General features: G+C 43.8%; 1 protein-coding gene across 1 annotated transcript in view; it reads right to left on the bottom strand.

The window, feature by feature from the left end:
- Positions 1-939: 939 nt before the first annotated feature.
- The window catches only part of LOC146333665 (vomeronasal type-2 receptor 26-like), a 32,727-nt gene continuing 18,005 nt past the window's right edge, over positions 940-15,661 (bottom strand). Inside the window, exons 8-11 of the mRNA XM_084825666.1 lie at positions 14,633-15,469; positions 11,614-11,832; positions 5,967-6,093; positions 940-1,841 (exon numbers count right to left, since the gene is read on the bottom strand). Coding sequence (XP_084681792.1) covers positions 940-1,841; positions 5,967-6,093; positions 11,614-11,832; positions 14,633-15,469 — 2,085 coding nt within the window. The remainder of the gene's footprint in view (positions 1,842-5,966; positions 6,094-11,613; positions 11,833-14,632; positions 15,470-15,661) is intronic.

Here is a 15,661-nt window from a genome sequence, read left to right on the forward strand (position 1 = left end):
AATCACTACAGCAAGGTCAAAGATGCAGAACTGTGGTGGGGTGGGGGAATTCAAGGAAAGCAAATATAAGAAATACATTTCTGGCAATTAAAATAAAACAAAAATATAATGCACAAGGAAACTTAAGATTGTTGAAGTATTTTATTTGTCTTATGCAAGTCGGAATGATTGCAACATATTAACTACACACTTGAAGAATGAGAATTTAGCTGCCATCCTATAGCCACCTCCCTGGGAGTAAACCAGATGGAACTCAATGGGATTTAAATCTGAGTAGACACATAAAGGACTGCATTGTTTTCCCTAATAACATGTCTCTTCTCTCAACCTAATTATCCAGTTTTGACATGACAGCATACTCATATATTTTACATTCCCAGTCCAATATTGGGATAGCTGACATTTTCCATGATTTAGCACAATATATTCTTACTGCCTCCCCCCCCCAAAAAAAAACTCAAAGTGAGGAACTGAAAATGTTCAATAGCCCCAGAAAATCAAAGAGAAAAATAGAAAACTTTGTGCAGAGTTCAATGATCTTACAATAGAAGTGAGGATTGCAGTGGAATTCTCTGGAATCCCAGAGGATATGACTCAGTGACAGGAACCCTGAACCCTTAGGGGCTTGAGCATATAATGCAATGTTGTGTTGCAGGTGCCCTGTGTCATATATAATACTAATTCTCGATAGTGCATAGCACAATTTTAAAATAATTCAACAATTGCGGGATTTTAATGGGGAATAGAGTCCCATACAGACCACCATTTTAATTCTACTTCCAGTTGACTGGGAAAGAGCAAATGCCTCAGCAGTGTAGAAAGGACATGGTTGTTTAACAACTAAACAACCTCCCCACGCCAATCAATTTCTGCATAATTTTATCAGTATACTTGATGGGAAGTTAGACTAGTAGGGCATGTTCTAAAGTCTTAGATTCCTTAATCTTTTTTCCTTGTTAAATGATCCCTGCTGTTGAGATTGGGCCTCAGGAGAATAATGTAGCATTTGGGGAGAAAGATGCAACCCAGGAGACCAGCCCCAGAGGCCAAGACGGAGAAGATCTCCACAGCCACCATGGACTTCCCCTTGGTGCTCAGGTAGGTGGGCACAAAGGAGACCCAAACACTGCAAAACACCAGCATGCTGAAGGTGATGAACTTGGCTTCGTTAAAGCTGTCCGGCAATTTCCTCGCAAGGAAAGCCACTGTGAAGCTGACAAGGGCTAGGAAACCCATGTAAGCCAGGACTGTATAGAACATGGTGACTGAACCTTCATTGCATTGCACTATGATCTCTCCATCCAGGGAATGGAAGTCCAAATCTGGAAATGGGGGAGAGGTCACCAGCCAGACAGCACAGATAACAGCTTGGATGAGGGGGCAGCCTAGGACAATGGAGTTTGCCAGTTGTCTCCCCAAGAGTTTTCTTGCCATGTTTCCTGGCTTGGTAGCCATGAAGGCCAAAACCACTGTGACAGTTTTTGCCAAAATGGAAGAAACACTAACAGAGAAGATGATACCAAAAGCACTTTGTTGGAGAAGACAGGTGACCTTCATGGGTCGGCCGATGAACAGAAAGGAGCAGAAGAAGCAGAGCAGGAGGGAGATGAGGAGGATGTAGGTGAGGTCTCGGTTGTTGGCTTTGACGATTGGTGTGTCACGGTGTTTAATGAATGTTGTCAGAATTAGAGATGTGATCAGAGAGAGGAAAAGAGCTAGAGAAACTAAAACAAATCCCAGAGTCTCTTGAAAGGAAAGGAAGTGGATATTCTTGGAGATACACTGGTCTTGGTTCTTGTTTGAGTGTTGATCATCTGGGCAAGGGTCACAACTATCTGCATCTGGAATGAGCAATAGCTACAGAAGTATCTTAGACATGATGAAAATGTTCAGCCCACACTGAATGAGCAAATAAATAAATAATTAAACAAGCAAAAGACGTCTTTTTTCTATAATTATAATTTCATTATTTATATTGATATAATGCCTTATCTGCTAAAAAAATCATGGTATGTAAAACAATAAAACCTTAAAATAAAAACATTTATTTATGTTTTATATTAAATATAAAAAGAATATATTATGCTTAAAACAAAAACAAGAACATTAAAACAGCAAAAAGGTTAAAACTACATATTTTGGAAAGCCAGACTGAAAAGACTCTCCATATACTTTCTAAAGGCCAAAAGAGTGGAGGCCAATTGTCGTTCTTGAGGGAGCACAATCTGTAGTTTGGGAAGACACAGGAGAAAGCCCTTTCATGGGTGCTTGTCAAATGAGATGAATATTACTAAATCAGAGTTGTTAACTTATTATTTTCCAGAACAGGAACTAATAATATTGGAAAGTGAGGCAAAATGTAAAGTACACAAAAAAATGAGCAAAAATATTTGGGGATTGAGTTTTCTATCACAAATGAGCAGTTACAAGTATTAAGATGTGACTGGGTTTAAATGCAATATGAATGCAACAGTTATCAAAGATCTATGAAAACTGTAAGGATATTTGTTGGAAGTGTGGAAAGAGCAAACTTTATGCATTGTTGCTGGAATTGTTCTGAGGCGAGAATATACTCGAAAGAAACTATTAATATTGGTAACATTTTACAAAATCTTATACCTCTGGATACTAGAATTTGCTTGCTAACTTAGCTGAAAGATGTAGTACCAAAGAACAAAGAAAAACTATTCTTTTATGTAATATGAGCAGTGTGTCTTCTTTATGTCAAGATTTAGAAAAGAATAGAAATGCTTCAACGAAGAGTGATGCATTGAAATGTGGGATTTAGTAATCCTAAACAAAATTGCATGGGTTCTTAGGGTTAAGCAGGGAAGATACAGGATATATTGATCTGAACAGGAATGGGAGCCATTTAGGAAGTTTGAAATGATAGATGTGAAGGTTTGGGGCCTACAGATGCAAAGGAAAAAAAAAGGGTCAGGCTTAGTGGCCTGGGTTTTTTGTTTGTTTGCTGGGAGGGAGTATCCCTGAGGGGAATAGTTTCATTTCCCTGTTTAGGTTTCAGTTTCATTTCCTCAGTTAATTTTCATTTCTTCAGGTTTGAAACAGTACTTTCAGTTTTGGGGCAGGAGGGTATAAAGAGAGAGACAGTCAGAAAGACCAGAGCAGCGAGAGCAGAGTCAGAAGACCAGAGCAGGAAGAAGCAGGCTAGAGAGTCTAAGTGCAGCTAGGGTAAAGGCACTTAACATAACATAAGAAGAGCCCTGCTGGATCAGACCCAGGGTCCATCTAGTCCAGCATTCTGTTCACACAGTGGCCAACCAGCTGTCAACCAGGAACCCACAAGCATGACATGAGTGCAGCAGCGCCCTCCCGCCCATGTTCCCCAGCAAGTGGTGTACATAGGCACACTGCCTCTGGTACTGGAGGTATCACATCGCCATCAAGACTAGCAGCCATTGATAGCCTTCTCCTCCAGGAATTTGGCCAACCCCCTTTTAAGCCATCCAAATTAGTGGCCATCACTACATCCTGGGATGGTGAGTTCCATAGTTTAACTATACACTGTGTGAAGAAGTACTTCCTTTTACCTGTCCTGAATTTCCCACCAATCAGCTTCATAGGATGACCCTAGTATTTTGAGAGAGGAAAAAAAAATCTCTCTATCCATACTTTCCACTCCATGCACAATTTTGTACACCTCTATCATGTCCCCTCCTTTTTTCCAAGCTAAACAATCCCAGCTGTTATAACCTTCTCTCACAGGGGAGATGCTCCAGCCCCTTGATTGTTTTAGTTGCCCTTTTCTGCACTTTTTTTTTCAGCTCTACAATATATTTTTTTAGGTGTGGTGACCAGAACTGTACACAGTATTCCAAGTGTGGCCGCACCATAGATTTGCATAGGGGCAGTATGATATTCGCAGTTTTGTTCTCAATTCCTTTCCTAATTATCCTAACATGGAGTTTCCCCTTTTTTACAGCAACCGCACACTGGGTCGACATCTTCACTGAGCTGTCCACCACAACCCCAAGATCTCTTTCCTGGTCGGTCACCACTAGCTCAGATCCCATCAGGCTAGACTTGAAGCTGGGTTTTTTTGCCACAATGTGCACCACTTTACACTTTATGAGACAATGCATAGTGCCTACGAGATAATGACTAATAAAGGGAAAAGAACACTGTTTTTGCATTGTTTTTGGGCTATGGGGCTCTCCAGTCCCCTTACTCTTTGCTGGCCTTTTTAACATTTGTATGTATATCCCACCTTTCCTCTAGGAGCTAAAAATTGTGTGCATGATCCACCTCCCCATCTTCATATTCAGAGCAACCCTATGAGATAGGTTAGGTTGAGAGGTAGTGATTGACCTGAGGTCTCCCAGTGACCCTCCAGGCTGAGTGAAGATTTAACACGAGTCTTCCCTGTCTTAGTTGGATACTAGAGCAAACGCCTTTTTAGACATGAAATCAGTGTGAGTAAACATGATATGCCACGGACAGAGTAGAGTCTTCGGCAACAGTGTAATTGCATGTGTGTGGGGGTAGGTGGAGGGAGCTCAGGTAGAGATCGTTGGTACTGGTGCTCTTAACCTCAAGACTGGATTACGGCAATGAGCTCTCTGTGGGGCTGCCCTTAAGGCTGCTTCAGAAGCTGCAGCTGGTGCAGAACTCAGCAGCCAGCCTCTTGTGGGGAGCTGCCCCTTTTCAGCATGCAGCTCCTTTGCTGAGGGAAATACAATGGCTGCCTGTTTGCTACCAGGCCAGGTTTAAGGTTCTAGTAATAGTGTGCAAGGGACCGCGGTGGCTCAGTGGTTAAGACTGCAGACTGGAAGGTCGGCAGGTCAGCAGTTCGAGATCCGAGTGCTGCGTGATGGAGTGAGCTCCCGTCTTCAGTCCCAGCTTCTGCCAACCTAGCAGTTTGAAAGCAAGAAATTGCAAGTAGATAAATAGGTACCGACTCGGCAGGAAAGGTAACAGCATTCCGTGCACCTTGGTGTTCAGTCATGCCGGCCACATGACCACGGAAGCGTCTTCGGACAGCGCTGGCTCTTCGGCTTAGAAACGGGGATGAGCGCCACACCCTGGAGTCGGACACGACTGGTTGGGGACACCTTTACCTTTAATAGTGTGCAAAGCCCTAAACAACTTTGGACCAGGGTACCTGACAGAGCACCTTCTCCCCTACCAACCTGCGTGGTCACTGAGGTCATCAGAGGGCTTGCTCCTGGTGGTTCTAGATGGATTTATGGCCGATTGAAGTCCACCAGGAGAAGAGCCTTCAGTGTGGTGGCCCCCTTTCTTTGGAATCCCCTGCCCTTGGAGATCATGCACGCACCAACACTGTGCTGTTTCCAGCACCTCCTGAAAACAGCACTGTTCCAGGAGGCATTCCTTAACTGACCAGTCACGGTTTCTATTGGTATTCTGTTTTATAGCATGATTTTAATCTGGCGTCTTAATTTTTGTTATCCTTTTACTGTTTTATCTCTGGTGTTAACTGCTCAGAAATCTATTCTAGAAATGGAGCAGTTTACAAATATTATAAATACATAAATACATAAAATTGGAAGGTTACAAGCATTTCCCTGGCTTGTAGGGTGGGGCTGCCATTTGATGCTCAGGCAGAAAAATGAATTGGGCTGGCCCACTCTATTAATGGTAGAATGAGGATGAGGATGATGACAGAAACAGAAGATTCCTTCAGGAAACAATGAATGTTGTTGTTCAGTCGTTCAGTCATGTCCGACTCTTTGTGACCCCATGGACCATAGCACGCCAGGCCTTCCTGTCCTCCGCTTTCTCCCGGAGTGTGCACAAGTTTATAAACAATGAATACTGTGTACAAAAAACAACAACTAAATTTGGAACTACAGAGGCACCCAATCCAAAGTTTCATTGCATTCCTAAGGAAAATTGCAGACTGCACCCCTCATCCATGATTCATGTCCCTCCTCTCACACTCTGTTCCCACCAATACGTTCCACACTTGAATATGTTAAAGCTACCTGTCCGGTTAGAAAACGTCCCTTCTGGGCAATGATTACATTCATAGCAGCAAACCGGCTTCCCCTCTGGAACTTTTCTCTGGTACCCTGGAGAGCACCTCTCCACACACCTTGCAAGGGGCATCTTCTAAAAGGGGAAAGAGAATTAGTTCAGTTTTTCCATGTGATGGAAATGGCGATAAAATAGGGTCACCCATTCTGGAGGACTAAATCTCTTCTGGAGAGGTGGAGGTTATTTAGGACCATGATAATAAAGTATTATATAAAACATATACTACTTGATATACACACAAATATTGTCACAAATATTAGAGAGCACTGTGGTCTCTACACATTTTAAAGAAAAGAATATACAATATTAAATAAACTCTCATTAAGTCTGAATAACTTTGATGGTAGCAGTTGGATTTACTCTGACATGCTGTAACTTTTGACCCAACAAGTGTTAGCCAAACAAGTGACAAGTTAAAAACAAGTTTGAACCATTTCCCACTAAAATGAAGGGAAAACAGTTTATGTTGTAGATAAGGAGTTTGAAGGAGGGATGGTTATTTGAGTAATAAAGATACTATTGTGTATCCTTTCAGCTTATGATATAAACAAGTAAAGATGGCATGAAATCTTTGGGGAAGTAAATGTAACTTGGCAAACAGCTCAGGGTTAAAATAGCCCAAGACAATACACCTGCAGAAGAGAACACAGATGTGATTTAAGATTCAGTATTTTGTTTTGGGATCTTAAGGAAATGCGTTTTTCAGGTGTGTGTGTGTGTGTGTGTGTGCGCGTTGCGGGGGGGATGAAATGAATCCATTAATCAATAACCATAGCTGGAAATTTTGGTAAAATTAATAACTCAGTGTTAGTGTCCTGAGCTTATGTTCCATTCTTTCTGAAGCAGCATGCAATCAGCTCATAAGAAATCCTATACATATTAGGGAGAAAGCTGAGAGTCATCGGGATGAAAACACTGTCCTCATCTTGACTTCTCTACTCCTTTGAAGAGAGCTCATAAATGTGCTGTTGGTGAGACGTTCTATTCTTTTCTAAGAAAGGCACGCTCCTACGACAATTCTCAGAAAAATAAAATAAAAGGTGCTTTGCTTGCAACAGCTACTTTTATATTTGTATACACATTGTGTTTTCATACCTGTGATTCTGTAAATATTGTTTGATATTTTGAAGTAGAAGATGGAAAGAAATGCCTAATCTCAGAGTCCTGTAAATAGTTTCTGTTTTCTATATCAGGAATTGAACCCACATTTCTTTGCTGACACTTGGTTGTTGGAAATCGAGTGTGACAAGTTAATTATTGATCCATGCTCAGCTACATGCATGCAAAAAACACAGCTCAGGAAATCCTGAGACAAGGCCAAATGAATCAAAAGGAAGTTGCCTTATACTGAGTCAGACCTTTGGTCCACATGAGTGCCCGACTGGGTTCAGGAGTCCGGCAGACTCCCACGCGCCTGGGCCACTGCTTGATGAGCCATGGGGCACGCTTGTACCAGCTCCTGGAGCACCTCGCAGTCTGGGAGTGGCTGGTAGCTGCTCACTCCTTGATGTGAGCTGCCATTTTTATGCAAGATGGAGGCTCCATAATTTTTGCATATTTAATGTTACACAAAATGGTGGCTGTACAGGACCATCTCTGCAACATTAGTGGCATAAACAAGCCCTTTACACCTATGTTGCAGCAGTGGCTCTGTACGCCCACAACATTAAGTATACAGATTTTATAGATCCCCATCTTGAATAAAGATGGCGGCTTGCAGCAAGGAGAAGGCAGCTACAGGGCACTCCCAGACCACTCGCCAAGCCCTCCAGGGTGAGTGGTGGCAGGCAGCAACAGCAGTTCAGGTGATCTGTCCATCACTAGATCCACCTAACCTGGTAATGTCTGCATTTGCTGTCAGTGGCTCTCCAGGGTTTCAGACAGAAGTCCTACTCAACACTAAGCGGATACGCTGGGGATTGAACTTGGGGGTGTATGAGAACTTCATTTCAGTTTGCAAATCTCTCAGAAATGCCCCGCTCACAGCCATAAATGCAAATGGGAGTGCATGTTCTCTGAAACTGTTTGCAAATTTCTAAACTGGTGCTCCCTCAATGACGTCGTGAGCTAAACCGTGAAGGGACACCCAAGACGGGAAGGTCATGGCAGAGAGGTCAGACTAAATACGATCCCTGGGGAAGGAAACGGCAACCCACCCCAGTATTCTTGCCATGAAAACTAAATGGATCAGTACAACCAGAGATATGTCAGTATACCATCGGAAGATGGGACTCCCAGGTCGGAAGATGGTCAAAAAGCTACTGGGGAGGAACAGAGGATAAGTTCAACTAGCCCCAGATGTGATGACGCACCTAGCTCAAAGCCGAAAGGACGGCTAGCAGCCGATGGTGCTGGTGGTGAATGACGAATCCGATGTTCTAAAGATCAGCACACCATAGGAACCTGGAATGTAAGACCTATGAGCCAGGGCAAATTGGATGTGGTTATTGGGGAGATGTCAAGATTAAATATAGACATTCTGGGTGTCAGTGAACTGAAATGGACTGGAATGGGCCACTTCACATCAGATGACCACCAGATCTACTACTGTGGACAAGAGGACCACAGAAAAAATGGAGTAGCCTTCATAATTAATAATAAAGTGGCTAAAGCAGTGCTTGGATACAATCCAAAAAATGACAGAATGATCTCAATTCGAATTCAGGGTAAGCCATTTAACATCACAATGATCCAAATATACGCCCCAACCACAGATGCTAAGAAGCAGAAGCAGATCAGCTCTATGAGGATCTGCAGCACCTACTGGATAGTATGCCAAAAAAAGATGTTATTTTCATTACAGGAGACTGGAATGCTAAGGTGGGTAGTCAAACGACACCTGGAATTACAGGCAAGCATGGTCTGGGAGAACAAAATGAAGCAGGGCATAGGCTGATAGAATTTTGCCAAGACAACTCACTGTGCATAACAACCACTCTCTTCCAACAACCTAAGAGACAACTTTATACATGGACTTCACCAGATGGTTGACACCGAAATCAGATTGACTACATCCTTTGTAGCCAAAGGTGGCGGATATCTATGCAGTCGGTAAAAACTAGACCTGGAGCTGATTGTAGTTCAGATCACGAACTTCTTATTGCACAATTTAGAACCAGACAAAAAAGAGAATAGGGAAGACCCACAGATCAGTTAGATATGAGCTCACTGATATTCCTCATGAATATGCAGTGGAGGTGAAGAATAGATTTAAGGGACTAGATTTAGTAGATAGGGTCCCTGAAGTACTATGGACAAAAGTTCGCAACACTGTTCAGGAGGCGGCAACAAAAAACCTCCCAAAGAAAAAGAAAACCAAGAAGGCAAGATGGCTGTCTGCTGAGACACTGGAAGCAGCCCAAGAAAGAAGGAAAGCAAAAGGCAACAGTGAGAGGGGGGATATGCCCAATTAAATGCAAAATTCCAGAGGTTAGCCAGAAGAGATAAGGAATTATTTTTAAACAAGCAGTGTGCGGAAGTGGAAGAAGGTAATATAATAGGAAGGACAAGAGACCTCTTCCAGAAAATTAGAAACATCGGAGGTAAATTCCAGGCAAAAATGGGTATGATCAAAAATAAAGATGCCAAGGACCTAACAGAAGCAGAAGAGAGCAAGAAAAGGTGGCAAGAATATACGGAAGATCTGTATAGGAAGGATAATAATATCGGGGATAGATTTGACGGTGTGGTCAGTGAGCTAGAGCCAGACATCCTGAGGAGTGAGGTTGAATGGGCCTTAAGAAGCATTGCTAATAACAAGGCAGCAGGAGATGACGGTATCCCAGCTGAACTATTTAAAATCTTGCAGGATGATGCTGTCAAAGTGATGCATGCCATATGCCAGCAAATTTGGAAAACACAAGAATGGCCACCAGATTGGAAAAAATCAACCTATATCCCCGTACCAAAAAAGGGAAGCACCAAAGAATGTTCCAACTATCGAACAGTGGCACGTATTTCACATGCCAGTAAGGTAATGCTCAAGATCTTGCAAGGTAGACTCCAGCAAAACGAGAATTACCAGATGTACAAGCTGGGTTTAGAAAAGGCAGAGGAACTAGAGACCAAATTGCCAATATCCGCTGGATAATGGAGAAAGCCAGGGAGTTTCAGAAAAACATTTATTTCTGTTTTATTGACTATTCTAAAGCCTTTGACTGTGTGGGTCAAAACAAATTGTGGCAAATTCTTGGTGGTATGGGGATACCAAGTCATCTTGTCTGCCTCCTGTGGAATCTGTACAATGACCAAGTAGCAACGGTAAGAACAGACCACGGTACAACGGACTAGTTTAAGATTGGGAAAGAAATACAGCAGGGTTGTATGCTCTCCCCTTACCTATTCAACCTGTATGCAGAACACATCATGCAACATGCTGGGCTTGATGAAGCCAAGGCTGGAGTTAAAATCGCTGGAAGAAACATTAACAATCTCTGATATGCAGATGATACCACTTTGATGGCTGAAAGCGAGGAGGAGCTGAGGAACCTTATGACAAAGGTGAAAGAAGAAAGTGCAAAAGCTGGGTTGCAGTTAAACCTCAAAAAACACACCAAGATTATGGCAATCAGCTTGATTGATAACTAGCAAATAGAGGGAGAAAACGTGGCTGCAGTGACAGACCTTGTCTTTCTAGGCGCAAAGATTACTGCAGATGCTGACTGCAGCCAGGAAATCAGAAGACATTTACTTCTTGGGAGGAGAGCAATGACAAATCTTGATAAAATAGTGAAGAGTGATCACACTGACAACAAAGGTCCGCATAGGTCAGGCAATGGTATTCCCCATAGTAACCTATGGATGCGAGAGCTGGACCATAAGGAAGGCTGAGCGAAGGAAGATAGATGCTTTTGAACTGTAGTTTTGGAGGAAAATTCTGAGAGTGCTTTGGACTGCAAGAAGATCAAACCAGTCCATACTCCAGAAAATAAAGCCAGACTGCTCACTTGAGGGAAGGATATTAAAGGCAAAACTGAAGTACTTTGGCCACATCATGAGAAGACAGGACACCCTGGAGAAGATGCTGATGCTAGGGAAAGTGGAAGGCAAAAGGACGAGTAGTCGACCAAGGGCAAGGTGGATGGATGACATTCTGGAGGTGACGGACTTGACCTTGGGGGAGCTGAGCTGGGGGTGGCGACGGCCAACAGGAAGCTCTGGCGTGGGCTGGTCCATGAAGTCACGAAGAGTCGGAAGCAACTGAACGAATAAACAACAAACAAAAACTGGTGCTCGCATTCACAAAATGCACAACTTTAAAAATGCACGAGTTAAAATGCACAACTTGAAAATTGCACAACTTTTGAAAAATTGGCACTTTCCCATTCGAATGAAATGAAAAACAGGTTGCAAGAACCACACTGAGTTTTGAAGGAAAGACTGGAGAATTTCAGTGACCTCAAAGCATTTCTGGTTCTCCCATCCCTACCTGTGACCTTTTGCATGCAAAGCATATATATGATCACTGGGCAATGACCCCTTTCTAGACTCAGTTGGGCTTTGGTTCTATCTAGAAAGATATCTTACATTCCAAAAGATAAGAACACAACATTATTTAATCCTCCCGCGACCTTAGGATATTTACTTCAACCCTACCTCTGTAGGCCACATGATTACATCAGAGTGAATGGTGAAGTCTTGGCCTGGTGGGGCCCCTGAATCCACCCATCCAACTTCCACAGGGACAAAAGACCGATTTGGGAAGAACATCCAGTTCAAAATATCATAAGTAGTTGATATATATCCAGTTTCAGTGAAAGAGACTTCTTCTCCAGCACTGTTATTAAACCGGACGTTCGCCAAAGAGGCAAGAATCTGAAATGAAAGGAACTATTAGAAAACAGGTTTACTCATTGTAATGCTGAATAATCTCTCTCTAACATGCTCTGATAGCCATCAAGCAAGGAAAGAGTTCATTTTCTTTCCTGTAATCCATTGTTTAGTTCAGTGGGCTCCTTCACACAGAGCTTTTATCCTGCTGTTGAGTTTGCTCACTCACAGATGTTTGCAGGTTCTTTTCATGACGTTGTTAACCTCCAGGGCACATCCAGAGGTATTTCCAGGTTATTTCACTCCAAAAAGATCTGGAACTAATGAACCATTTTTAAAAGTCAGAATGTAATGCGATTGAAACAGCCAGTAGATGGCACTGTTTCATTGTGTCGGATGGAACCTTGAAAATTAAAAGCTTCCCCTCTTACAATCACATGGTCGGTGCCTGAAAGCCCATGATAAAAGCAGAAAGGCTCCAGAATGGGAGGACTGCTGGGCTTTTTTTTAGTGTAAAGGCAGCCAATGCCTAAAGATGCTTCCACACTAGCCATGAGCAAGGAGCTGGAGGTAAGGGCTCAAAGGGAGATAGTTACCCAGCGAAAGTGGCTTATAGACATGACATCAACTACCTTTCTTCCTGGTTCAGCAGTTGCAGCTGGGTCTGCTTCCTTATAGTCTACAGCTGGAATTTTTCCCTCCTCCAAAGTAATCCCTTGTTCCTGAGTAGACCCTGGGTGAAAGGGTCTTCTGGCAGGCCAGTGGGTACTCTATCCATTACTCTGAACCTCCCACTTTGCCCTGGAGAGCTGCAGAACAAGGAAGGAACTTTGGGAACCCAGGAACAGCTTGGCGTGAGGTTGAAGGGGTTGTTTGAGACCCCTGGTAAAGCATAATTGGAAGGGGACTCCTCTGGCTGCCCCTACTTTTTCTGTGGGAGGAGGGTTCGCTGTGGAATCATAGTACTCCTCCTCCAAAGAGGTCTCCCTGAGCTGGGCCAGCTGGGACCCAGACACCCATAGGGCACTCATTGTCCCAGCCGTTGCAGGGGGGTGTCTACTTGCAGCAATGCACTCTCAGATCTTTGGGTGGGGTTGGAGGGATTTGGCTTGTCCAAGCAAAGAAATTCTGCAGCTAGCTGGCAAGGGGGTGGGGACCTGCCTGCTGCTTGCTTCCACAGGTTGCTGAGTGGGGCAGAGTGTGGGTCTTTAGGAAGGGGCACATCAACTTCTTGACCCATAAGTTCCATGAAAGTCATGGAACCCAACCTTTCTTCAACAGGAATAATTTTATTTATGATTTAGCCTAGTTGTACACCCCTTCAGTAGGTACAGAGTCTTGAGTTCTCACCTTCTTGCAAATGCGTAACCGAGATGAGGGAACTGATCCTCATCTGATTCTATGCCTCAAGTAATGAGGCCCTTCCCTTAGAGGTCCACCCCACTGACTTAAAACAGAAGCAAATATTATCTCCTTATACTGGAGCACACCCTGATGTTTCTCTTCTAGAAGGGGGTATCTTCCCACCATCTCCTCCCTTGGCTCTAGACCCTTGGGGGCTCAGAGCCAGGATTCTCCCAGCAGCTCCATCTTCAGGTTGCTTGTTTCTCCTGGGGGGGGGGGAGGGGGTTGAACATCCTGACTAAGTTCCCACAAAGAGTCGATATCCCTTCCCCTGGACTATCAAGGGTTGTAGGCAAGTATAGGAGAAGTTATCTGCTACTAGGTAGGTAAACCTCTTCCCTCATTTCCCCTTTGCTGTTTCTTCCAAGTTCTCTAGTCACCTCGTCTCTGTCTTTTTCTGATTCTCCCTCTGGCTCTCTTTCTTGCCTCCTTTTTTCACTCTCCCCATCACCCTGCCACCAGCTTCCCTGACTCTCTCCTTCCTTCTTGCCTTTGCCTTCAGTGTCCCTCTTGCCACTCCCAGCGAAATTCACCTGGTCCAAGCTGCAATTTGTCAAGGTAGTCCTTCCCCATCCACTTGCACCTTGACTGAGTCATTCTCACTGCCATGGGAGCCTTGGAGAAGGAGGTGAGCCCTAGCAGATCCTTGTTTGGACCAATACTGCTTTGTAGACTAGCACAGTGTGTTGTGGAGACATGCTTAATTCTCTGCTCCACAGAATCCACATGTGTAAGTAAATACATAATTATTATACATAAGAATATAGGAAGAGCCCTGCTGGATCAGACCAAGGGTCCATCTAGTCCAGCATTCTGTTCACACAGTGGCCAACCAGCTGTTGACTGGGAGCCCACAAGAAGGGCATCAGTGCAACAGCACCGTCTCACCCATGTTCACTGCCTCTGGTGCTGCAGGTAGCACATAGCCATCAAGAGCAGTAGCCATTGATAGCCTTCTCCTCCAGGAATTTGTCCAACACCTTTTAAAGCCATCCAAATTGGTGGCCATCACTGCAACCTGTGGTAGTGAATTCCATGGTTTAACGATGCGTTGTGTGAAGGAGTGCTTCCTTTGATCTGCCCTGAATCTGCCACCAATCAGCTTCATAGGATGACCCCAGGTTGTAGTTTTTTGAGAGATGGAGAAAAATGTCTCCATCTCCACATTCTCCATACCAGGCATAATTTTGTGCACCTCTATCATGACCCTCTTTTTTTCCAAGCTAAGAAGCACTATTATAGCACTATAAGCCTCCATTATGCACTACTAATTTTGTCATGCTGTTTAAGGGCACCAATGACCATGGAAGAATATTGATGGGTCTTTGGAACGAACTAAAAGTCCTTCTACCAGGCTCCACTCTTTACTTCCAGGACCTGACCGTTAAACAACCACCCAGGCGCTTTTTATAAGACTGCCACATCTTAAGGAGAGCATTACCTGCCACGGCTGAATGTTCAGAAGCTTCTTCTCTTCCCCCATCATTGCATGTTTGGATCCTGATATGTACACAGCATGTAATGCATGTGCCACGACATAGACGGCATTGTAGATGCTGTAGCTTTCACTGGTCATGCTCATTTCAGTCACCGAGGGTGGAAGGTCCTCTAGCTTCTCCTTCCCAGTACAGTTTCTCTCTTTTGCTTGATAGGTTTGGCCAGGTTCCAGAAAATTGCAGTCAAATGCCTTTTCCCACCAGTCACGGAGAAAGATATCTCCTTGTGGTTGAAATGGATCTAAAGCCTGAAGAAAGTGCTTGAATTCTGGCACACCCTTTGCATGCACTCTGAAGTGCAAAGCACCATGGAAAGGTTTTAGATGCTGCTGTCCGAAGTGGGGTCCCATCGTCGCAGTTTCCCTATTGGATGTTAGGATCCAGACATTTTTAAACTGGGTCTTGGTCTTTTTTTCATGAGCATCTGACAACATTGTGAAGTCTTGTATAACATCAGAGTATCCAAAGAGGATAATCACTTGGGACTCAAACCAAGAACTAGGAATAATTCCTCTGAAAAGCAGAATCGTCATGGTATATGGCATAAGCATGTCAGTGAAGGCCACACAGATGTCATTTTGCTTTAGCTTTGGTGTAAGGGTCTGAAGGAAATGTTCGCCACTGTCACCCTTGGGGGCAAGCAGCCCAATCCAGTTCCATTGGAAATGCAGGAGCAGCCGGACTAAGCCCACATATAAAGCAATTTCATCAGGATCAATCCGGTAGAAGGAAGGAAATACCATTTTCTCTCTCTGAATAGGCTTGAAGAAGCCATAACCAAGCTAAATGAAGGAATATTTAAAGTTAGCCCGCTAGTCTTTGAAAACGGTCCAGAAACTTCAGCTGGTCCAAAAAAAGGGCAACAGGATTGTTAACAGGGACTGGCCAATGAGTTCACATTACGCCAGTTCACATTTTTCAGCTGCACTGTGGCCAGTCCATTTCCAGGCCTGATTGAAAGTGCTGGAATTAAC

The sequence above is a fragment of the Heloderma suspectum genome, chromosome Z (genome assembly GCF_057233095.1).
Source record: "Heloderma suspectum isolate Gila_16-S chromosome Z, 16-S_ref, whole genome shotgun sequence".
NCBI lineage: Eukaryota > Metazoa > Chordata > Lepidosauria > Squamata > Helodermatidae > Heloderma > Heloderma suspectum.